This window comes from Mirounga angustirostris, unplaced genomic scaffold, assembly GCF_029215605.1.
Source record: "Mirounga angustirostris isolate CCGP_5_RB_7025 unplaced genomic scaffold, mMirAng1.0.hap1 SCAF_10, whole genome shotgun sequence".
NCBI classification, from domain to species: Eukaryota; Metazoa; Chordata; class Mammalia; order Carnivora; family Phocidae; genus Mirounga; species Mirounga angustirostris.
The window spans coordinates 39,877,795-39,903,796 of record NW_026991718.1 but is presented as its reverse complement, the minus strand read 5'-3'; the positions used below and the strand labels follow the sequence as shown (position 1 = coordinate 39,903,796).

Below are 26,002 nucleotides of genomic sequence, written 5' to 3'. Positions count from 1 at the left end.
TGTCTTGGGGTGCCTGGGTGGCTCAGTCGTTAAGCGTCTGCCTTCGACTCAGGTCATGATCCCAGGGTCCTGGGATCGAGCCCCGCATTGGGCTCCCCACTCCGCGGGAAGCCTGCTTTCCCCTCTCCCACTCCCCCTGCTTGTGTTCCCTCTCTCGCTGTGTCTCTCTCTGTCAAATAAGTAAATAAAATCTTTAAAAAAAAATAAAAATAAAAAAATAAAATAAAATATGCTGTCTTAGCCTCTCTCATTAGCCAGAATCGTAGTGATTATATAGTAAGTGATGAGAACCTCCAGAAAAAAGAAGTCCTTTTAGAATAAATGGCTCTACTCTCTGGCCCTCAGAATAGCACAACCACAGCGATCATGTGCTGTGCCCTGTGGTCTCATACTGTGTAATTGTCCGCATTCTGTATAGAAACTAGAAGTCTCGCAGAGGTGCACACTCCTCCAGGGCCATAGTCTCAAGTGTCACTACATCTTTGTCCCCTCCTCTTTGATTGCTATTATTAGACCCTCAGAGGAGAACCCCAGTAGAGACCAGCTGGAGAAAGTGGTTTTCTAGCTTGAAATTCAAGCCGACTATTTTGCCTAATGTCCAGCCAAAGGAACCGGTTCCATTACCGGAGGACACACTGGCTGTGTGGGCTTGCTGAGAGGCTTACGGCACACCGTAGACCGTGCACCGACCGGAATTTCAGTGCTAAGTCTTGCCACATGTTATAACCATCAAGGACTCACGAGGATCCTAACCCTCATGTGAGGCCCGTTTCTTATAAGTATTCCATGGAGGAGAGGGAGCACCATATTCTTTTTACTAGGGCATAAAGTTGTGTATATGTCAATTTATTCATATGTTATTTATATTGTTCAAATTATATATGCCAGAGCTTTTGATTTGCTTCATCTGTCACAGACTGAGAATTGTGTTATCTCTGACCACTATTATGTTTTTTTTGCTTTTTCTTCTACCTCCAGCAGTGGTTGCTTGATGTATTCTTACACTATTATCTGACACATATAGGTTTGTTTTATTGTTTTTATTATGGGGTTTGTATTTTAATTAATATAATTTAACCTACCTTGTCCCATTTAATTACATTTGCCTTGAATTCTAATTTTTTCTTTTTTTTTTATTTTAAAGATTTTATTTATTTATTTGAGACAGAGAGAATGAGAGAGACATAGAGCACATGAGAGGGGGGAGGGTCAGAGGGAGAAGCAGGCTCCCCGCTGAGCAGGGAGCCCGATGCGGGACTCGATCCCGGGACTCCAGGATCATGACCTGAGCCGAAGGCAGTCGCTTAACCAACTGAGCCACCCAGGTGCCCTTGAATTCTAATTTTTTCAAGGTTACTCTTATCACTTCAATTTTCTTTTTGCTCACATTTGATTAATGTGTCTCTATGCATCCTTTTATTTTTAAGCTCTTTGTTTATTTTGGTTTTTTGTTTTAGCTTTGCTTTTTGTAAGTGGTTTCTGTTGAATTTGTTTTCTGATCCAATTTTAAATTATTTTTAATTAGGTTGGGGAGGGGGAGATTAATATACTTACATTTGTGGTAAAAAACTGGTAGTAAATGTAGAGATTTTTAAATTCCCACATATATTTATTTAATTTCAAAGTCAAACCAACTCTAATTAAAGCATCTTTTTAAATTGTGTTTCCAGGATCTTTTGAGACTTATATTAACCCAGCTGAATGGGAAGGCTATTCTAAAATGAAGGCAGAAGAGGAATTCATGACACAAGAAAAAGAGATCAAAAGCCATAATTCTTGGCATCCAGTATTAAGTTCTTTCCAAAAGCTAATTCTCATTAAATGTTGTAAAGAAGAGAAGGTAGGATCTTTTTTTTTAAGGACTATGTTATAGTTATTTCTGCTAATGCTCATCAGCCAGTTATGATTCATAACTGATTAGATTTATTTGTTTAGAGAGTAACAATGGCCAAGTTTGGGAGAAGGTTCTAAGAAATAGAGACTCTGTGTTATTAATAGAACATGGTGTTTTATACAGAAAATGATGAAAGAAAAGGTTAGAGAGCCAGCCAGGAACGTGGTTATCCTTTCCTAGCATGCACCATTAGGGACCTGTGCTCTCCAGAGAGGACAGTGGTCTGCTGGGGGGCGTTAGCAGGGAATTGATGAGCCTTTCGGATCTTGGCAACAGTGGAAAGAAGGCATGTGAAGAGAACAAAACCATAGTCACCAAGGCCAGTTTGAAGACTGTTGGACTGGTCTATGCAAGAAATTATGGCAGCCTGAATTAGGATAGAGGTAGTAGGTTGAAGAGATGGAGGGGGACATGGAGATGAGACCATCAGTATGGCTCCCAATTTCTGCTTGGGTGCCAAAGGGGATAGCTGTATCAACAACTAAGCAAATGTGAAAGGAGAAGCATAACACAGAAAGATGTCACTGAGTCTGCAGTACCTGCCAGTTATCAGAGTATATAGCAGTCTAGAGACCAATTAATATGTAGGTAGGAAACTCTAGAGAGAAATATAGGCTAGAAATAGAGAGGTGGGGATCATCAGCCTTGAGCTGGGAAGTAAAACCATGGGAGTTGTCAGAATCACATAGGAATAATGCATAATAAAATAAGAGGACAGGTGGGCAAGGGATGAAACCCTGAGGAGCACCAACTTTTAAAGGGCAGAAAGAAAGGATGAAAAGGAATAGTCATCAGGGCAAAAAGAACACCAGGAGAAAAAAGCGACGTGGAAACCAAGGATGTATAGAGTTTCAGTACAGCAAAAGTTATCAATAGAATGAATGAAGCATTTCAGACAGTTCCAGTTTTTGTATATACACAGATATAATTCCTGATGTCATTGATGATAATTCTAATAAGTTTCAGGAGGCACTGGAGGAAAATGATGGTTGTTCCTATGAGAAATGAGAAGGAGAAAACTAACTGAAGAAAGCCTAAGCATAATTGGGAGATACTGATGCTCTGTTGTAGGATTTTTTGCCTTCTCTGTAGGAACACGGAAATTAGGTTGTGGGTTGGCCTGAGCCACAGATGATTGCAATAGAAGAATAGAGGATGTAAGGATGCAATTGACACTGTTGGTAAAAGTAGTACTAGAAAGAGGAAGAGATCTAAGAAAGGGCTTCTAGACTGGGAGAAAAGGAAAAACCCTGGAAGTTTCTGTGGGAGAAGACGTATTTGGACTAGAGGTGTAGCTAGAAGGATGGGAGAGTTGTGATCAACATTGAGTTAAAATTTCTAATGCACAGTTCTGAATGATGACAATATCCTGAGGGTGGCTGTGGGTGTGGGAGACTGAGGAAGAGAAGAGATATTGTGTACTGGAGTTAGAGGTCAAGAAACTGTGAGGTTAGGATGTTGGATGGCCACATGGTCCCCAACAAGATGGTAGCAAGACAATGCCTGGGACACAGTTGAGAAATCATTGGAACAGATGTGTAATGGAGAGTAAGGTTATGGCCCAGGTGGAAAATCTTCAGTGAATATGGAACAGTGGCTACCAGACTAGATGCTGACAAAAGATGAAAGGGAAACTAAATGACAAGAGCCCCAAAGAAGGAGGAGTTTTAAAGATTAAGACATTGAGGCTAGGAAATTCTAGACTATGAGAAATTTTGCAAGACATGCAGTCTGGTTTCTTCAACAACAACACATTTTGTCTGTTTATTTGTTTGTTTGTTTGTTTTGCAAGGGGGAAAAGAAGATGAGGGATGAAACTTAATAGATACGAAGAGACTTAGACAAACCAACTGATCTCTATGTATAAGTTTTATTTAGATCCTGATTTAAATATACTGTATTTAAACACACACAGAGGCATTTATAATTTCATTAGGGGAAGGTAAACACTGACTAGATATTTGGTGATGTTAAGGAATTATTGTTAATTGTTTAGATGTGATTATGGTACCGTGGTTATATGTTTTCTAAAGAGTCCTTATATTATAGAGACATGTGCTGAGGATGAGAAAATATGACACATATTTGCTTCAAAATAATCCTAAGAAGTGGGGGAGTAGGTGGGTATATCAATGAAACAAGATTGGCTTTTTCTTAGCAAATATTAAAACTGGGTAAAACATCAAATTCATTAATCTCTGACTTTATATGTGCTTGAAATTTTCATAATAAAAAAAATTACATCTTTGAACACCAGGACTCTCGCAACATGTCCCAGGACAGTTCTCTAAATGTGATCAAATCTACAAATGACAGATACAGTCATACTAAATTCACAGAGGATTAACTGAAAATTCTTATTAATACATTCAACCAAAGATCTTCCTTGTGTTATACTATCAAATAAAACTTGCTATATAAATCAACATGGAGGAGTCTGGAATTTGGATTAGGTTTCAGAAATGAAGAGCTAGATATGCACTCCAAAGAGGACAGGGACCTTAATCAGTCAAGACCACCAACAAAGTCACCCTGAAGAGAAGATCCAAGCATGACATTATTATACCAGCTACACCTCCTCTCAAACAGATACACTAATCAAGGCATTTGGGAACAACCCTTACCCTGGTACTGATTCCAGAGAATGACTTGCTAAAGAAATTGGGGTTCCAGAGTAAAGAATTCAAATTCTAAAAATCTGGATCCCCTGCCCAGAGACAAAGAGAATCTGAGAAAGCCTTCGAACAAGGACAAGTCCAGAGATAAGATCTGTGCAGTGAGGGACTGTTGTTCCCAGGTCTGTTCACAAGCAGAGCCCATTGGGTATCCAGTGTTTCTAAGTGGTAGAGTCAGTTGCTCCTTTGGTAGAAAGAGGATGTTCCAACACAGTGGCTTGTGTGAAATACTGCAATCTTGCGTAAAATTCAGCCTCCTCCAGAAATAGCATGTTTGGACCTATTAATGAAACTTCATTTCAAAAAACTCTAAGCAGGGGTGCCTGGGTGGCTCAGTTGGTTGAGCATCTGACTCTTAATCTCAGCTCTGGTCTTGATCTAAGAGTTGTGAATTCAAGCCCTGCATTGGGCTCCGTGCTGGTTCTGGAGCCTACTTAAAAAAAAATTTTTAATTTAAATTAAATTAAATTTAAAACCTCTAAGTAAACCAGGTGGTAGAGTCACTAGAACTGCAACAGGAAGTAGAATGCCTGTCATTCCAACAATCCTTTCTTTGGCATCAGTACTATCAACAGTTCTTAGGACAAGGTTATTAGAAATTTGAACTAGAAAGAGAAAAAAAGAAATTATCATTTAGATCAGAGATGAATAAAGATTGCCTGCTAGAGAATAATTCATCACCACACCAAAGCTAAGAAAAGTCCTCTATACCAGTGTTTTCAAACTTTGATGTGCATCAGAATCATTTAGAGGGCTTGGTAAAGCCCAGAGACCTGGGGCCCACCTCCCAGAGTTTCTGATTCAGCAGGTCTGGGCAACAGGCTAAAAATCTGCATTTCTACCAGCTTCCCAGATGATGCTGATGCTGATCCTGAAACCATATTGTGAACCCCTCCTTTAATGTGATTAAACAGATATAAGGAGAAACAATCATTCTCAAAGCAGACAGATGAAGACATCAAGACATATCACATACAGTATTGTTGATTTCCAAGGCTAAATCTACTGAGAACCCTAACCTTAACAGTCTTGGTGTTTCAGTCCAGGCTTCCTCTACCTTGGGAAGATGGCAGTCTCTTTGAGAGCCAGGTTTCCCCTCTGTTGAAAACCACAGTGTAGACAGTCACCCAGGATGAAATCTTCTCAGAGCATTATTTGCACAGCTTTTCCAATTTGAGAAATACCAGAATGCAATTTTCCTTATGAACTATATGCTTAACATGGCTAAGATGCTAAATTTTATGTTATATGTATATTACCACAGTTTAAAAAAAATAGTATGAGCACTTGTGTTCTAATATAACGCACAATGGGTCTTTACCCTTCATCTAATACACTATAACTTAAATGAGGTTTGACCACTCGGGAAGGATGAACAAGGGGTCATTATTTCCAAAAGTTTAAAGCTTACCTTCTCATCACAATGAAAGCAACAGGAGGGAATTCTCAAACACAGGGTCTCTCAAGAGTGAGTTTGTACACTATCGGCCCATCAGTAGCTTCAAAAAAGTATTTACCTAAATTCAGGAATTCCCTATGGATTCTGATCGGGAAGATGAACTAAAAAATGCTCTGAAGGCCTCAGGCAGACAAGGATCAAGCAGCAGGCCAGGAAAACGGTTCTAAGCAAGACATAGTGGAGTCACATAGGTCAGAATTGGGAAACTCAATTTAAAAAGAAAGTGAGAGGAGCTCCTAGCAAAGGACTTGGTGGTAAAGAGGGAAGAGACTACAAAGTCTCCGATCCTGCAGCCAGACGTGGGATTTTCAGAGGGTGGTCTTCAAGAAATGCCTAACTCCCTAGACCATAGATGTGGGAAATCTGAAGCATTTGCACGTACATTCTTGCCAGGATTGCCATAAAAATCTTGATGAGAATAAAACAGCAGAATTCCAGAAGGGTCACAGAATTGGATCCATTCCAACCTGTGATATGGAAGGAACCTGAGGAGCAAGCACGTCAGTGGACACTACCTAGGAACCTCCAGGGGCATGGCACAGGAAGCACCTAGTGAAAGCCCCCAAAATCACTTACGAGTTAAGACCACTGCAAGATAACAAGACTTCCTTGGATGATGAGGACTCTGAAAGCAAGGACACTGTAGATGCGGAGTGCACAGAAGCTGGAACTGAGCACCGACAAGAAAAGCCAGGGCAGGAAATCTTCCACACGCCTCCCAGCTCAGCAGTGTTGTGAGCCGTAGGGGTGCACTCTCTATTCAGGCCGCTGCATCAGGGGCATGCCCAACATCAGGAAGCCAGCCTGCTTCACTCACACTGACTAGAATAACTAGAAACCAAGAAGCCTCTTGGATTTGAAATAAGATCACAGTTGTTATCCATTATCTTTTATATGGACAAGATCTTTAATGCACCATTGGAAACAGCAGAGAACTCCTAGCCGCTTAGTAGGAAAGTGAAGAGGACCATTTAGCAATGGTGGTGAGGCATGCGCACATACTCAGTTCTGTTGTTGTTTTTAAGATTTTATTTATTTATGAGAGAGCACATACGTGTGCATGCGTATGTGCTGGGGGAGGGGCCGAGGGAGAAGGAGAAGCAGACTCCCCTGCTGAGCAAGGAGTGGGTGGGGGGAGGGGGTTGTTGGGTCGATCCCAGGAGCCTGGGGTCATGACCAGAGCCGAAGGCAGATACTTAACTGACTGAGGCACCCAGGCACCCCTTATACTCAGTCCTATTGTATTACCTCTTCCTCCACCTGGGAATCATGAATTTATCACTGGAGGGACAAATAGCACCAGACCAAATCAAAAGACAGGAAACTACATGCTAATTCCACAGGAAACCTCAACTCCATAGCTGTAACTGATGCATCTCCTTTCTGTATTTTATGTACTTAACCATATTCTTGGAAATACGCATTTCTGGGTGTATATGAGGTAGACTTGAGCACAAGTCACACACATACTTGAGCACAAGTCTACCTCATATAGCACACCAAGGGTGTGTTTTGTGCAAATTTATTTTTCTGCATATTTGAAATGTTTCATAAAATCAGTTCATGCACGAGAAATTGCACATGTAACTGATAGTTCGTGATCTTTCATTAGTCAAGCCATTGGAAACCTACATCTCTATATAATATTTATGGCAGTTTGTCCTGTTTACAAAAGAAATATTTCTCCAACTTTTTGAGTTCAAAAACATTTCATGAGTATGTTACCACTTTTATATTTATATAACAGCCCCAAGAAATAAATTATTTGTGCTTTGTATATTGTTATTTACTGTAAACTCTAAGCACTTTTTGTCAAAGTAAAAAGCAAATAAATAGATCATACTATCAAAAATATTTTTAAAAATAATAATGAAGAAACTGATGTTGAAATTATATTTAGTCACACAATGACATAACTAAAACTAAACTCCAAACTCCCTTGGCCCTGTTGCAAGGCTGTCCGTTTTAGTCCATGCCACCTTTATAGTTAGTACACAATATATCCTCACTTAAGTGGGCAGGCATGTAAACATCTTTTCCCAGACTGGCCACAGAAGGGTGTGATCCAAGGCCATAGCCCTGAACCAGGTCGAGATGTCCCCTCTCAACGATAACAACAAAAAACATACAAGAATTGTTTGGACGAGGTGATGTCAACATCTAATGGAGGGTGAACGTTAAAGCAAGACTGCTGCTTACAGTTGTGCTGAATGTGCACTGCACAACACTTAAGGGTGCTGTTTGCATTATAGATACTGTCGGTGTGGTTTGCATATTTATCGTGACAGCTTTCTGGCACAAGTATATTGAAGAAGGGACACTTTTTCCCATCTCACACAAAAGCTCCATGTGGGCTAAGAGGGAGAGGGTCTGCAAGAGCAGAAATGGAGTAAACAGGCTAGGAGAGGATCCGTGAAGGAAACAGATTGGTGTAGGAAGTGGTCAGGCAGGGGTATGATCATCAGGGCTGAGGCTGGTTCCCAAGAAAAGCCAGAAGAGGCTGATGAGTAAAATGAGAAAGGAAGATGGGGAGACAATATATGGTATCAATTCTGAGAAGCTGGCTTATGAAGGGAAGCAAAGAAAGAAAATAGCTGGAGGGGCACAGCAATCAAGGGAAGGCTTTTGTTTGGTTTTAATAATAGGAGACAGAGGAGCCCAATTGTATGATGATAAGAAGATCTGGGAGAGAGGGGGAGATCAATAGTGCAGAAGGAGACAGTGGAAGGACTGAAAATAAAGTCCACGAGAATGTGAGAAGGATGGGACAAAAAGAGGCAAGGATGGAGCAATAGCAGGTCTGGAGATGGATGGAATGACAAGGGACTTACCTCTCATCCAAGAGTCAGCTTGCTCCGTGAGGTCATGGGAACCATGGCTGTTGGCAGTTACGTGGTGCACAAATCCAGTAGGAAGAAAGAAAGATACCTAATCAAGAGAGAATGAGTGCAGAACAACAGGGCACCCCCTTGGAGAAGTTGAAGGGGAGAAATAGGATAGAATTATGAAGGATCCTCATCCAACATACTGTTTTTTAAACATTTTTCTTTTCAACTTTCAGGTGGTTTTTGCTCTTACAGACTTTGTAATAGAAAATCTTGGAAAACACTTTATAGAGACACCACCTGTGGACTTGCCCACTCTGTATCAAGACATGTCATATAACACTCCCCTGGTATTTATCTTAAGCACAGGCTCGGATCCTATGGGCGCATTCCAGAGGTTTGCCAGGGACAGCGGGTATTCAGAACGGTAAAGTCACATGGTGCCATATTTGTAATTCATATGAATATCTCCTTGTTAAAATTTGCCCTTTTTCTTCCCTCTGTGGAGTGTGAATTCCTACATTAGGTATCCCTTACTAAATAAATTAAGATATATTAATATTTAGCTATGCCTGTTGTTAAAATGTGGTCAAAAATAATAAAAGCAGATGTAAACTTTATTTGAACAAAGGGAAGATTTTCTAAAATGTATAATAAGCTAGTAGAATAGTGATTAAAACTTTGTTATTTAAGACGTTACTTTAATGTGACTGTAAAAGGACTGGTTTACTCTGTATGAAATGTGCAAAAATTCCAGATCTCCTTATGTTGTATTATCAATCTCCTCTTTCTCATGAGCCTCTACCCTGCTGAATAATAGGGGCAGGGGGAAGTTTAAACTCTCACATTTACTTTACTTATTTTCTTTTGATTTAAATGTCTCCAGGGTAAGCTGATTTGGTTTCTTTCTCAAAAAAGGTCAGTCTTCCTGACTTCTTCCCCCAGTCCTCCCCAAAATGGTGTTCAGATGGGTAGGGAAGTGCACAAGACCTCAGGGTGGCAAGGGAGGGGAGGGGTCTCTTATCTACAAGGTAATTTCCAGCCTTAACACCTGACAGGCCCTTCCATGGAGTGGCGGGTCTGGCCTTTTCCCTGGCTGGAGGATTATAAGATGATGGGTCCTACCTGTTCATTTGGAGTTCATAGTCTACACTAGTCAGGCTTCTCCAGAAAAACAGACCCAACTAAGAAAAGAGAGGAGAGGAGAAGAGAAAAGAGGAGTGGGGAGGGGAGGGGAGGAGAGGAGAGGAGAAGAGAGGGGAGGAGAGGAGAGGAGAAGGGAGGGGAGGCGAGGGGAGAGGAGAGGAGGAAAGAAAGAAGGAAGGAGGAAAGAAGGAAAGGAGGGAGGGAAGGAAGGAAGAAAGGAGAGGGGGGAAAGAAGGAAAGAAAAAGTATCTTATAATATATGTTATCATATACACATATAACGTATAATTTTATATATATATATATATATATTTATAGAAATTTGCTTACATGATTATGGAGGTTGAGGAGTCCCAAAATTTGCAGTCAGCAAGGTGGAAACCCAAGAGAGCCAATATATAGTTCCAGTCCAAAGGCCTAAAAACCAGGAGAACTAATGGTGTAAGTTCCAGTGTGAAAGCCAGGAGGCTCAACACCCAAGAGCCAGTGTTGCCATCTGAATCCGAGCCAGAAAAGACCAGTGTCACCATTCAGACAGGCAGGAGGAGCTCCTTCTAACTCAGCCTTTTTGTTCTATTCAGGTCTTCAATTGATTGTATGGGGCCTATCCACATTAAGGAGGGCAATCTGCTTTACTCAGTTTACCCATTCAATGTTAATCTCACCCAGAAACACCCCCACAGGTTCACCCAGAGTAATGTTTGGCCAAATATCTGGACACCATGTGACCCAGTCAAGTTGACACATAAAATTTATGATCCTAGACGTTTGCCTTTGGTTCTGAAATCCTAACAAAGAATTAGTATACAGAACTGTTAAGAGCTCCTATGAATTAATAAGAAAAAGAAAACAGCACCTGGTGGCTCAGCACCCAGTTAAGCATCCAACTCTTGATCTCAGAAAAAGAAAACAATCCAATATAAACAAAGACAAAAATATGAACAGGAGAGTTTCAGAGATTTTCGGAATAGAAAATTTCAGCAACCTAAATGCCAGGGCGCCTGGGTGGCTCAGTCGTTAAGTGTCTGCCTTCGGCTCAGGTCATGATCCCAGGGTCCTGGGATCAAGCCCCGCATCGGGCTCCCTGCTCAGCGGGAAGCCTGCGTCTCCCTCTCCCACTCCCCCTGCTTGTGTTCCCTCTCTCACTGTGTCTCTCTCTCTGTCAGATAAATAAATAAAATCTTTAAAAAAAAAAAAAAGAAACCTAAATGCCTGATAGCATTTGAAAAGATGTCTGGCCTCACAAGTAATTAGGATACAACAAATTAAAGCCATTAGGGAGATATCATTTCATACCCATGAAATTGGCAAAATGGTGGCAAAGATAAGGAGCAATGGAAATATCCATATTACAAGTGAGAGTGAAAAAATGGTTAAAATCAATTTGAAGAGTAATTGACAGTATGTTAAAGTTGAAAATGGCATCCCCTACATTTCAACAAGTCATCACTGAATCTGCAACGTAGAATAAAATCAGTCACATGGTGCAAGGAGCCATGTTCAAGAACATTTGTAGAAACATAACAGAAAACACCAAAACATCCAAAATGTCCATCTAGAAAAATGATCATACAAGTTGTGGCATATTTATAAAATTGAATATAATACACCATAGCCATGAAAACGAACAAACGAGAACTATGTATATCAATATGGATGGGTCACACAAACTAATATTGAGCCAAAAAAATAAGTTGCAGAAAAACTATATAATATTGGAGAAATATAAAATATATAAAAATTTTAAACCACATATATTATATATTGTTTAGGAATTCATAATATTGCAATAACAGTATAAAGAAAGGTAGGGAACTTATGCCAAATCCAGGATAGCAGTGACCTTGGGAAGTGAAGGTTGGGTAATGAGACAGAAGTGAACAAGGAGGAGCACACTGCAGTTCAGATCATGTAGATAGTGTTTTATTTCCTAAGCTGGATTGTGGGTACATGAATATTCACTATATTAATTTTATAGCTTTTGTATGTCTCAAATATTTCACAGAAGTATTAAACATAAAAGAATTCAAGATAATGAGAAGATGGGGAGGGATTTTAATAGGTAGTTAATATATGCTAAGTTCTTGATGTATTCAGGAAGAAAAAAGAAGTACAGAATAACTCTGTTTGCCTTGAGAAAATTTGTGTTTGAATGGAATGTTGAAATTTTAAGGGAAAACACCAGAATAATAAATAATTTATAGTGTGCAAGCCAGGAGGAACAAAAGAATATGTAGTGTAATATTCTAATCCAACATTAGATAGGAAAGAAGAAGAAAAATAAATTCAAAATATAGTAAACCAAAAAGTCAAACCAAAATAGAGAAATTGACCCAAATACCTAAGAAAGTAAAAATATCTCAACTGACGGGGCGCCTGGGTGGCTCAGTTGGTTAAGCGACTGCCTTCGGCTCAGGTCATGGTCCCGGAGTCCTGGGATCGAGTCCCACATCGGGCTCCCGGCTCAGCGGGGAGCCTGCTTCTCCCTCTGACCCTCTCCCCTCTCATGCTGTTTCTCTCTCAAATAAATAAATAAATAAATAAATAAATAAAAATATCTCAACTGTGAAAAGATAAATATGACCAAACTGGATTTTAAAAACAACATTCAGCTATATGCTACTTAGCAAATGCATAAAAAAAAATACAAAGACAGCATAGGAAAGTAGAAAATAAAGAGATACTATGCAAATACTAACCCAAAAAAAGCTGTTGACAATTCAAAGGAACATCACAAAATAGAGTTGAGGGCAAAAAAAAAAAAAATAGGGATAAAGAGGGCAACTGTATGATATATAGAAAAACCCACAAACAAAAAACACCAATTGTACAATTGTACACAACTAACAAAGCTTGAAATCTATAAAGCAAAAACTGGAGAAACTGATACAAGGAGAAATTGATAAAGTAACATTAATGTAGAAAATGTTAATGCATCTCTAATAGAAACCATTATGAAGAACAAAAAAAGTTGCAGAATTGCTAAGAATATAAAATATTCAGACAATAAATTTAACAGTGAAATTAATGACCTTTGATTAATGACCTATGCACTCAATGCATAGAGCAAATGCAAGTTCTTCAAGTACACATGGAACACTTATAAGAATTAACCATGTGCTAAGTCATATTTCAAAAATAAGATAAACTTAATCCCTGACACAATTAATATTAAAAATCAATCTTAAAAGTTAGTTTTTTAATATTTGGAAAACCAAAAATGCCCTTTTGAACAACTCATCTATTAAAGGGAAGTCGTGAGGAAAATTTCCCAGTAAGTGGAAGTACATAACAAAAATAATATTACATATCAAAAACCAGTAAGGTATAGTAATGAGGCACTTAGCTGTAAATTTATGAATATTTAAGGACTTCTGGTCCAGAAATGGCAGACTAAGAACTCAGACTAATATCCCCACTAAGAACAACTAGAGACCTTGAACAAAATATATTTTTTAAAATGCTTGAAAGTTTGGAGAATGAATAAAATAGTAAGGAATAGTCCAGAGACGAAGAAAACCCAGAAGAGTAAGTCCTGCACTCACAGAGAGGCATCAGAAGAGGAGGCAAAGAGGCTGAGACGCTGAGCAAAACTTTTCACTGATTAAAGGGACAAAGGGGACAAAATTGGAGCCCAGAGCCGACTAAATCGTAGAGGAAACTGGCAAACCACCTCCCTTACTTTGGTTTGGCCCTCTAAGGAGATTCATCAGAAGGAATAAGGCCAGGTAAGAAATACACTTATAAGGAGATTATGGTGACCCCTGATTACTAGTATCTCTAGCTGCTTGCCAGAAGAAGATGTGAATCTTGTGTGGAGGAACACAAAATCCTAGGCATACAAATAAAATATAACCAGGGACACGAGAAGGCCAAAAAACATGTTTAAAAGTCAAATAAAACAATACATAATAGGAACACAGTACAGCATCCTGATAATGGATACATGAGATTGATTTTTAAATAGCAATGTTTAAATGTTCAAAAAGGAAAGATTGAGAAAATTGACAGAGAACTAAAATTATTTAAAAGCAGAATTCTAGAATTGAAAAATATAATTAAGAATTTAGAAATTAAGAATTTAAGAATTAAGATTCAGAATTCCAAGATGAATTTGATGAGTAAAAAGCATGCAGAGACTAAACAAGGGAAAAGACAAATGAGAGTAAGAGACAGAGATACAGTGACAAGATCTAATAAGATACCATCTGAGTCCCAGAGGAGAAAAGAGCGCAGAGTAATATTTCAATAAGCAATGGCTGATAATTTTCCAAAATTGACAAAAGACACCAATCTGCAAATTAAATAAACCCTACCAAATGCCAAGCATAATAAACACAAACAATTCTACCTGGGGTGCCTGGTTGGCTCAGTTGATAGAGCATGTGACTCTTGATCCCAGGGCTATGAGTTTGAGCCCCACATTGGGTGTGGAAATTACTTAAAAATTAAATCTTTAAAATGAACAAGTAAACAAAAAAATTCTACCAAAAACCCATCATAGTAAATTGCAAAAAAAAAAAAACAAAGACAGTACAGTAAAAGATTATCTTCAAAGGTGCAGGTAAGCTGTTGACTGATTTCTCTGCAAAACAATGAAAGCCACAAAAATGTATATTCAAAGTACTGAAAGCAAATTACTGTGCACATAGAATTTTATTCCGGTCAAAACAATTTTTTTAAAGTAGGCTCCATGCTGGGCTGATCTCAGGACCTTGAGATCAAGACCTGAACTGAGATCAAGGGTTGGACACTTAACCAACTGAGCCACCCAGGCGCTCCATTGTCACAACAAATTTTTAAACAAAGCTAAGATTAAGCCATTTTCAGACAAAGAAGATATTGAAATGGAAATTCAAACATGTACTAAATAGGATAATGGTGAAAATATATCAAAACTTGTGAGATGCATCTGAAACTAGGATTACAGGGAAATTTATAGGCATAAGTGCATATATTAGGCAAATGGCAATCTAAAATGTAATGATTAAACTCTAATAGAAGGAAAAAAATGTAAGAACAGAAATTAATGATATAGAAACATATATTCAATAGACAAGATCCAAAAGACCAGAAGTAGATTTTTTTTTTAAGTTGTTTGTTTTTTTTGAGAGAGGGAGTGACAGAAGGCATGCGCTGTGGAAGAGGAAGGTAGAAAGAGAATCCTAGGCAGGCTTCACGCCCAGCACAGAACCCAATGCAGGGCTCAACTTCATGACCCTGAGATCATAACCTGAGCAGAAATCAAGAGTCTGACACTTACTCAAGTGCCCTGCTTTTTTAAAAAAAAAAAAGTTTAATAAAACATAAATCCCTGCTGAAACTGTTGAGAGACAGACACAGAGATCCAAAAAACTTATATCGTGAATGAAGAGTATCACTATAGATCAGCAGACATTAAAATGATCATAAGAACATATTTTTTAAAAAACTTCACCAACAAATTTGAAATGTTAATGAAATGAAAAAATTTCTAAAAACACAACTTAAAAACTTTTTTTTAAGAAGATTTTATTTATTTATTTGTCAGAGAGCACAATCAGGGAGAGCAGGAGGCAGAGGGAGAAGCAGGCTCCCCACTAAGCAAGGAGCCTGATGCGGGACTTGATCCCAGGACCCTGGGATCATGACCTGAACCAAAGGCAGACGCATAACCAACTGAGCCATCCAGGTGTCCCCACAACTTAAAAACTGATAAGAATAATTAGAATGTTTAAATTGTCCATTCAATAATTTTTTAATTGAATTCATTATTGAAAACTTTCCCACGATGCTGGATCTCTCCCAGGAATGCAATAATGGTTAAAATATTGAAAATGAGTTAATATAAATCACCACACTGAAAGAATAAAGGAGAAAAACCCTTTAAATAAAGAAAACTATTAATGAGGCAGAAAAAGCATTTGTTAAAATTCAACACGCATTCATGGAGAAAAAAATCCTAGTTAAGAATCTAGAAATCAGGGGTGCCTGGGTGGCTCAGTTGGTTAAGCAGCTGCCTTTGGCTCAGGTCATGATTCCAGGATCCTGGGATCGAGCCCCACGTCGGGCTCCCTGCTCAGCAGGGAGCCTGCTTCTTCTTCTCCTTCTGCCTGCCTCTCTGCTACTTGTGCTCTCTCTATCTCTCTGTCAAATAAATAAATAAAATATTTTTAAAAAAAGAATCCAGAAATCATTTTTTAGAAAGAGAAAACCAGAAATAGAACATTTTTTACTCTGATAAAGTGTATCTTAAAATTTTTTTAATGGATTTAGTAAGGTTACTAGACATAAAAACAGATTGTATTAATGCATACTAACAACAGCAATTCTATTGCTGGTGGGAATGCAAAATGGTATAGCCACTTTGGAAGACAGTTTGCGGTCTTCTTATAAAATTAACATACTCTTACCATATAATCCAGAAATCACACTTCATGGTATTTACCCAAAGGAGTTGAAAACTTATGTCATGTCCATGCAAAAAAATATACACACAGATGTTTATAGCAGCTTTATTAACACTTGCCAAACTTGGAAGCAACCAAGATGTCTCTCAGTACATGAATGGGTAAATACACTGTGGTACACCCATGAAATGGAATATTATGCAGCATTAAAAACAAATGAGCTATCAAACCCTGAAAAGACATGGAGGAAACTTAACTGCATATTACTGAGTGAAAGAAGCCAATCCGGAAAGACTACCTACTGTATGATTCCAACTATATGACATTCTGGAAAAGGCAAAACTGTGGAGACAGTAAAAATTTAACAAAGGATTTATATCCAATATAAAGAAATCTTAGAAATTAAAAAAGGACAATAGGAAAAAAAGAAGGAGGGAGGGGAGATATAAAAGGGAATAGCCAGATGGCCAACAAATAAAGCTATGAAAAGCAGAAACAATTTAAAACCTCAGTGAGATACCACTATACATCCACCAGGTGCTATTAAGGATATGGAGAAACACTCTCTGTGGAAGTTGAATTCAGAATGGTGGCATCACTTTGGAAAACAGTTTGATATTATAATAAACATACACATACTGTGTCAAACAGCAGTTCTACTCCTAGCAATATACAAAACAAAATGGAGTGTGCATGTATACCAAACGACATGTAGAAGATGTTTAGTGCAGCATTGGATGTCATAGCCAAGAACCAGAAATAACCCAAATGTCCATCAAGAGCAGAAAAGATGAATAAATTGTGGTATAATCACAGGGTGGAATATTATATAGCAATGAAAACGAATGAACTACAATGACACACAATAATATGAATTAATCTAAAAAAATAATGTTGGGGCACCTGGGTGGCTCAGTTGGTTAAGTCTCTGCCTTCGGCTCAGGTCATGATCCCAGGGTCCTGGGATCGAGCCCCATGTCGGGCTCTCTGCTCAGCGGGGAGACTGCTTCTCCCTCTCACTCTGCCTGCTTGTGTGCACTCCCTTTCCCTCTGTCAAATAAATAAAATCTTTTAAAAAAATAAAAAATAAATTAAAAAAATAATGTTGATTGAAACAGACCAAATACAGAAGATATATATACTATATGATTCCATTTATATAAAATATAACAGCTAGTAAAATTAATCTATGGTGTTAGAATTCAAAATAGTTTTTACCTTTGAGAATGAAGAAGTCTATCAATTGGGTGGGTGCTGGTAATCCTCTCTTTTTTGTGTCCTGTGTGGTGTTACAAGTGTACACATTCACTTTGGGAGACTTCATTAGGCCGTACACTAATGATTTACGTATTACTCTATATGGATGTGAGACTTCAAATTTTTTTAAGTTTTTAAAAACTAATCTATAGTGTTGGAAATCAGGATAACAGGTCCCTTTGGGAAGGAGGATGGAAAAGTCATTGGAGTAGAAAGGGGCATAAAAGATATGTCTCTGGGGTGTTGGCAAACTTCATTCTCAACCACGGGTATTTATTTGTGATAATTCATAGAGCTATCTATTTGGTTTTTTGGACTTTTCTATATGTGTGTTATAGTAGATAATGTTTTTTAAAAACAAGAAAATAAATATTTGCACATCTATTAAAATGAGGATTTGAAATGTGTGCATATTTTAGGAGTATACTATATTTACATTTCTTCATAGTCTCATTGCTTATAAATAACATAAAACAGCATTTTTTTGTTGTTGTGGAATTCAGGGTGCAATCAATTTCACTGGGGCAAGGACAAGGACCCATTGCTGAAAGAATGATCAAAGATGCAATGAAATCAGGAAACTGGGTATTTTTGCAAAACTGCCATCTTGCTGTTTCTTGGATGTTGGCAATGGAAGAACTAATTAAAACCTTCACAGATTCAAGTATGTTGAAAACATAGCATTTTCATAATAATACCTTTTTATGTAGACTTTCTTTGTTGAATCCAATTCTTGTAATAATTTTTTATTGTAGGAATTATGTTTCCCCATAATAAAAAGGAGGAATTTGGGACCTAGAGAGTTTTAGTTAAATTACACAATCCAGACTTGAAAAAAGATCTTCAGACTCCAAGTTGTGGGTATGATCCACTGGATCATTTCTGTTTCATGTTCCTTTCTATGGAGGCCATTTGAATTCAAAATAGGTTACATACAGGCATGATAAAAGAAATAGAAAAATGGACTTAGGACAAAGCAAGGAAATTAAATCTTTCACTGCAGAATGAGAGAAGATTCACAGATTCAAGTTGCCGCCAATCCCCCTAGAGTCGTGTTTCGCCACTTCTTATTCTCTGTGACTCCTAGCCATGTTGTGGAAAACCGACCTCAGTGCTTCGGAGCCGAAATAGCGAGGCAAAGACAGAGTTTAGGATAAAGAGGAACAGTAGCTCTATTGCTTTGCCAGGCACAGGAGGCTGCAGCAGGCTCTGGCCTTCAAAACTGCAAGCCCACCTGAAGGAAAGGGGCTGGGGGAGGGGGGGAGCGGAGTTAATGGGGAAACACAGGATCTAGCTGGTTTTGACAGGAATCGTGTACTTGCCGCCAGCCTGGTTCATCATGTCCTCAGGGTGGTACCAGGTCCCTGAAACAAAAGGCTAAGAAGGGAGGAGGGGAGGTTTGCAAAAGAGGAAAAAGGTGACTTCGTTTAAAATCCAGCTTCCCTGAAGCATTAGTGCAGCCGTTTTGATTTTTGTTCAACTTTATGCTTTCAAGCGGCTTCGGCCACACACACCCCATGGGCGAACCAGTGTTATTCATAGTTGCTACCACTACTACCGCTAACTATAACATCAGCACTTTCTTTCCCAATCAAGAAAGTATAATGGGCTGCAAAGAAAGAAGAGGATTTAGAATCTACTCATTTTATTTATTTTCTTTTTTTTATTAATTTTATTTTATTATGTTAATCACCATACCCGCTATCATTAGTTTTTGATGTAGTGTTCCATGATTCATTGTTTGCGTATAACACCCAGTGCTCCATGCAATATGTGCCCTCTTTAATACCCATCACCAAGCTAACCCATCCCCCCATCCCCTCCCCTCTAAAACCCTCAGTTTGTTTCTCAGAGTCCATAGTCTCTCATGGTTCATCTCCCCCTCCAATTTCCTCCCCTTCTTTCTTCCCTTCCTGCTATCTTCTTCTTCTTCTTCTTCTTCTTCTTTTTTTTTTAACATATAATGTATTATTTGTTTCAGAGGTACAGGTCTGTGATTCATCAGTCTTACACAATTCACAGCACTCACCATAGCACATACCCTCCCCAATGTCTATCACCCAGCCACCCCATCCCTCCCACCCCCCTCCACTCCAGCAACCCTCAGTTTGTTTCCTGAGATTAAGATAGGATTTACTTATTTTAAAATGTTAGTATAAAAATAATTGAAACCTTAGGAACCATATTATTGTTAATAAGCGGCATGAGCCCCACTTTACTCTGTCAGAAGACCATCCTACCAACCTAGGATATCCAGAGCCCTTTCTCTGGGGTCTTCCTTTGTGCCCTGACCACAGAAGCTTTCTGGGAAGATGGGAGCTCTACAGCCAGTCGTGCAAGTGATTTTACTTACTGCTGCCTTTACAAAGTGGCCAGCCTACACTGGACACCACCCCACAGCCAAGACATAGCAGCCATTGCCTAAAGATCCCTCATTTCCTGGTTCCCCACTCCTTGCCTCTGCAGGCTGCTTCTTCCAGCAAGGATGGGGTCCTTCACATCAACCATCCAGAATCTCCACTCTTTTCACCCTTTTGCAGTGCAAATAAGAGTGGCCTGCTTCCAACTGGGCCTGTGGCTTATTTCCATTTAAATAATTAAAGAAAAAAATGACAAGAAGGTATTCACCACTGTCCAGGGGTTGCTGATGATTAGGCTTATAATTAAGAATGAAATGCTAGGGAAGGCATCTAAAAAGCAATTTGCTGCAGTGGGACTACATGAGCCTTCAAAATAAGGAGACGTTGTTCAGCCTCATGGTGAGTGGGACATGAGCGAGTGTATGCCGGAGGCTGGACAGGCTATGGAAGCCAGCAGAATTTGGGTGTGGTTTTGAAGGGCCTTTGGCTTATCAAAGCTTAAATGGATAAAACAATCGTCTTCCGGCCCTTGGTACAATCATTTAGTAATGTACCCATTTGAGTTCTGATGTTTAACTTGAACCCATTTAAAATAAAATATATTCAGGTAATAAGCCGAAAAGAGTAAGTGAACAAAAGAAAAAAGAAACAAAGGAAGAAGCAAAAACTCTGGACTCGAAATTCTAAGACCTGAGTAGAGTTCTGCCCCCACTACTCCCTGCCTGTGCTACCATGTCTCCTCTCTGGGCCTCAGTTTCCCCAGCCATAAGATGCCCACACGGCATCTTCACTAGAAACCCTATGCTAAGATGATTCCTGAGGTTCCATTCCAGTTCGAAACTTCTATGATGTCTGTGAAAGTTAATATTCTTGATGCTTTCTGCAATTATAACAGAAAAAGTATGAATAAAAGTACTTCTCTAAATCTGCCTTTTTCATGCTTTGGATTTTTGGTTATTGAAAATTTGGTTATTTTGGTTATCTCATTAGCCCTAAGACTTTGGTTGATGTCTGACTTCTATACCTAATAGTTTTTACCATGCAAGCAACTTCAGTGTTGCTCTAGAATTTTACTAGAACTACCTTTTAATTTTAGCTATTTAATATAGTTCATGAATTTAGATTACCAAAATAAGCATAAATTCAGCTTTAATCTGTAGTCATTCATTCAATAAATATTTGGGAACCTACCATGTACCATGCCCTGTTCTAGATCTTTAAGGTAGGACAGTGAACAAAACAACCATAGATATCTGCCCTCCTAGAACTTAAATGTTAGTAAGGGGAGACGAACAATAATTAAACCATATGATAAATAAGTAATTTTATGGTATGATAGAATGTGGCTAGTGCTTTGGAAAAAAATAGAGTAAGGAGGATCAGAAAGGTCAGGATGAAATGGGTGGGGGTTGGGGGTGATAGGGAGGAAGAGTGGGTAGCAATTTAAACAGTGTGATCTGGGTAAACCTCTTTGAGAAGGTAACATTTGACCAAGACTTGAAGAAAGTGAGGGAATCTAAAGGAAGAGCATTCCAGGCAGAAGGAAGAGCCAGTGTGAAGACCCTAGAGAGGGAGCAGGCCTGGAATGCTGGAGAAATACCATAATATGTACTTAAAAACCAGCATCGAGAAAGTCATCCGTGGATGATGCCTGCATCTTCCGATAATGGGAACAACACTTTTCCCAACTTTGCTTCAGCCTTTTGAACCCAGAAGGGAACTCATTTTCTTAGGCTTTCTGTGCAAAGCTCACAAAGTAAGCATATTGACTTAACTTCTTCATGCTACTCATGAAGCCTGTCCATACTCCTGCTCCCTCAATTCCCTTTGCAACTTATCTGCAGAGTGGAGAAATCCCTTTCTTCTCCATGAGGCTTTCTGACCATTTTCATGCAATCTGCCATAAATTGAATTGTTTAAAAATAAAACAAAACACTTCATGAGCACTGGCAGTAACAGTCCTATTTTTTAATTGAAAATTTTCCCCATCTCAGAGGGAAGGCCCTTAACACCTCCAAGTATTAAAAATTAATGTGTCCTTAATTTCTTTACTCAGATGTGCCAGTGTCTAGATTGCCAAATTTTCATGTATTAAGAGTTTCTATAAAAATTCCTCCCACCTCCATTTTAGAACATTTTACAACATAAAAGACTTAAACTAGCCTTTAAACAGAGCTCACAGCGGGTTTTTTGCTATCCCATAATAAGCGTTTGTTATGTAAAAGTATTATTTTAAGTTAAGCATTTTCCCTTTTTTGTTGTCTTTGTTTTAAACAGCTATTACTATCAAGGACACTTTTCGACTTTTTTTAAGTTCCATGCCTAGTAGTACATTTCCTGTTACAGTTCTTCAAAATTCTGTCAAGGTAACGTATGCACATGGTTGGAATGGTGCAAAATGACTGGCCTCAGAGTGTTCCCCGAGTCGTCCGGGGAGCCCAGGCCCCACACAGGACCACATCAAAGTGTGGGTGACCCAGGTGGGGAGGGGGAAGTCAGTATCCCTTCACCTGCTAGCACGCAGGCAGTTTCCCAAGCCACTCCCATCCTTGTGCGCCCTAGTCTGTTGATCATTCAACTCTATAAGAAAATGTCAAGGGGGCGCCTGGGTGGCTCAGTCGTTAAGCATCTGCCTTCGGCTCAGGTCATTATCCCAGGGTCCTGGGATCGAGACCCGCATCAGGCTCCCTGCTCAGCGGAAAGCCTGCTTCTCCCTCTCCCACTCCCCCTGCTTGTGTTCCTGTTCTCACGCTCTCTCTCTGTCAAATAAATAAAAAATCTTTAAAAAAAAAAAAAGAAAGAAAAGAAAAAATGTCAAGGATGCAGAGTGTAGTGAGAATGGAACCCCTCCCAGAATTAAGAGGCTATTTCAGCTTGTGAGACATAGGAAGGCCTACAGGTAGTATGGCTGCTGGATTTCAGTGCTGAAAGTCTCCAATATATAGGAAGCCTCTGCATATGAATGATCACTCAGGAACAAGAGATGCCTCTTCCTTCCCTCTCCTATGTCATCAAGGGATGCCATATGTTGGGATGCGTGGAAAATCCAATGCTGCAGACCTGAGCATACTTTCTGGCCCATATTTAGAAAAATGGACACCAAAAGAAATTGTCTGAGGTTCTTGTGGAGACGGTTCACCGACTGTAGGTCTAAAGACCCCATGAGGCCCGACTGCAGAGACTGAGGCTGAGCAAGATACAGAGCAGGCCCCCACATGCCAGGAATGCCCCACATCCTCTCGATGGCTTCAGTCTATGTGTGTTATTCAGAAATAATGTGAATCTATAAAATTGCCCTCTCTGCCACATATGTGTCTGAATCCAGGTAACCAATGAGCCTCCGAAAGGTCTACGTGCAAATATCAGACGAGCATTTACTGAAATGACACCTTCGTTTTTTGAAGAAAATATACTTGGAAGAAAATGGAGACAAATAATATTTGGCATTTGCTTCTTCCATGCAATTATTCAGGTACACTTAATTTTTGCTTTTTAGTAGAAACAAGAAAGTGTATTATGTTAATAAATTTTTTAAAAAGTGGGAATTACATGAGAGCTTACAAGTGGCATTGTGAAGTGCTGAGGCCCAGTTCAGGGTCTAAACCCAAGTTGTTCTCCCTCAGTGGCTGATTTCTCTGTACTCCCCTCACCTCAGCAGCTCACGGCTTTGCCTCCCAGCTCTACTCTGATCTGACCAAAGGACACCATCACCTGGATAAATGTACAAGGTTGAATTCAAAAGCACAAAATTGATCTCCTGAGCTATGCCTCACTCCCAAATCTGCTTCCCTCCAGGCTCTACTTCTGAAATCGGTGGTCTCATATCTCCATAATTTCAGGATTATTTTTATTATCCCTTCTTTGCACATATCAGTCCATTATTTTTCTTGCAATAGTTTCATTCTTGCCTATTCCTATTTGAGTGGGCTCACCACACTTAAGAGCCTCTTCCCTGTGACCAGAGCCCCAAGTCCCCTGAAAGAGGACCGTCAACTCAGTACTACTTTCTCCTTCCCTCTGCTCAAAGCTCACTGCTGTGATTTGGTGTCCATCCTGTGACCCTACACTTAAATTCTGACTCTTCGACTACATGTCTCTACATGGTGTCTTGATTAGACTGGCTGCCTGGGTTTCAAATGTGTATGGTCTCCAGAGAAAGAACCTGTAAAGAAAAAAACAAAGATTAAAGATGCAAAATACGAAATAAATAAGTAAACAAGATCCTAGAGGAGATCCGTGAGGCTGGGACCAGGGGCTCCAGGTGTGAGGCCCCCATTGTACAAAGAAAAACAGCTGAGGTAGGGAGGTGGGAAAATTTTGAGATCAAGAGGAGGGAATATGAGACCTCTCATATAATCATTAGTTTGGAATTAAGAAATTAAGATGGGATAGGGAGATAATGAGGAAAGGGAAAGACTTCACTATGTGAAGTCATGAAACAAGGGTTATGATTCTGTGTACCAGTTTAAAAAAAAAAAAAAGATGTCACTGCAGAGAAGTCAGTATGTAATCAGCACATTGTGACATGACTGAAAAGCCTAGGTGATAGACGCCTTAGAAGAGTAGAGAGTAGTTCTTGCCATCAGATGGATGATTAGTGTCAGAATATTTTTTTCTTTTTTGCCTATTTTGATGGGGAAATATTTTATTTTACCATGAAGGACAAATGTCCTTTTCACAGATCTATCATATTTCTAGTACTGTCAAATTTTCTCTCGGAAATTTTGGAGAAGAGCTAGGACTGGGAAGAGATGCCGCCCATGTTTGCTGTAAGCCAAACTGAAAGCCTAGATGAAGTTGAACTTCATGATCTTAACTGATTTTACAGAATGAGGATGCCCAACTTCAACAGAAACCTTTAATTTCTCAATATTTTATACAAAGTTAATTTTATCAAATTTTATGTAAGACTATTTTCATTTTCCCTTCTAGGAGAGAAAAAAGTTTGGCCCCCTTGGTTGGAATATCTGCTATGAATTTAATGACAGTGACAGGGAATGTGCTTTACTAAACCTCAACCTTTATTGTCAAGAAGGAAAGATTCCCTGGGATGCGTTGATTTACATTACTGGTCAGTATGCCCACATGGCCAGGCCATGGCCCATATAAAGATGGCATCCTTTCCCCAGTGTTTGATAGTGGTGATGATGATTCTGATAGTCCCTTTGTAAAGATAAGACCATGATAAGAATATCATGAGAATATTTACACATAGAAAATGGGCATATGTTTTCCCAATTAATAATAGCAGAACCTTATATCTCTCTTGATATATGCCAAGTACTGTGTTCAGCACTTCCCAAGAATTAGCAGATTTAATCCTCACAACAACCCTATGAGGTGAGGACTGTTATATACCTATTTTATACATGAGGAAACTGAGGCACACAGTTTGTAAGTGGTGGAGCCAAGATTGAAATCCAGTCAGTCTAGCCTCGAGAGTATGCTCTTAAATTCGAAAGAATCTGAACATTGCTTGACTAGTAGAGACCTGTTGATTCAGGTATACTTGTGAAAAAGGAAAAAATATTTCAGGAATACAATTTTTAGCAAATACTAATTGTGGCCACATGGGACCTTGTGCCAAAAAATTAGGTCCAATGTGGAATATGTAGGCCCGAATAATGAAGAAATGATTTGCACTGGGAAGTGGGGGGAAGAAGAGCACTCTGAAAAGGGACAGAATGGGAATGGGTGGTTTTTACTGGTGAGTAAGGGAAATGGGGAAGAACAGAGAGGGTTCAGGTGACCTAGAGCCTTGAAAGGCAAATAAACCTTGGAAATGGAGGGCAGTGAAACAACAGTGAAAATGAATGAAGACCATCCTCAGAGTGGACCAAAAGGGGTGGTCTTGGAATCTAGGGGGCTACTTTATACTCTGGCCTCCAGCACTCCACTACTCCAGTGAGGCCAACACTGCTTAATAAAATGGTGATGGACAACTGACCTTATATTGATGATCAGCTTACTTTCAACAAAGGTATCAGGGCGGCTCAA

General features: G+C 39.2%; 1 protein-coding gene across 1 annotated transcript in view; it reads left to right on the top strand.

The window, feature by feature from the left end:
* The window catches only part of DNAH6 (dynein axonemal heavy chain 6), a 244,028-nt gene that overhangs the window by 191,380 nt on the left and 26,646 nt on the right, over positions 1-26,002 (top strand). The window contains exons 64-69 of the mRNA XM_045884660.3: positions 1,671-1,840; positions 9,090-9,280; positions 18,149-18,309; positions 22,283-22,371; positions 23,331-23,477; positions 24,938-25,076. Of these exons, the coding sequence (XP_045740616.1) occupies positions 1,671-1,840; positions 9,090-9,280; positions 18,149-18,309; positions 22,283-22,371; positions 23,331-23,477; positions 24,938-25,076 (897 nt within the window). The remainder of the gene's footprint in view (positions 1-1,670; positions 1,841-9,089; positions 9,281-18,148; positions 18,310-22,282; positions 22,372-23,330; positions 23,478-24,937; positions 25,077-26,002) is intronic.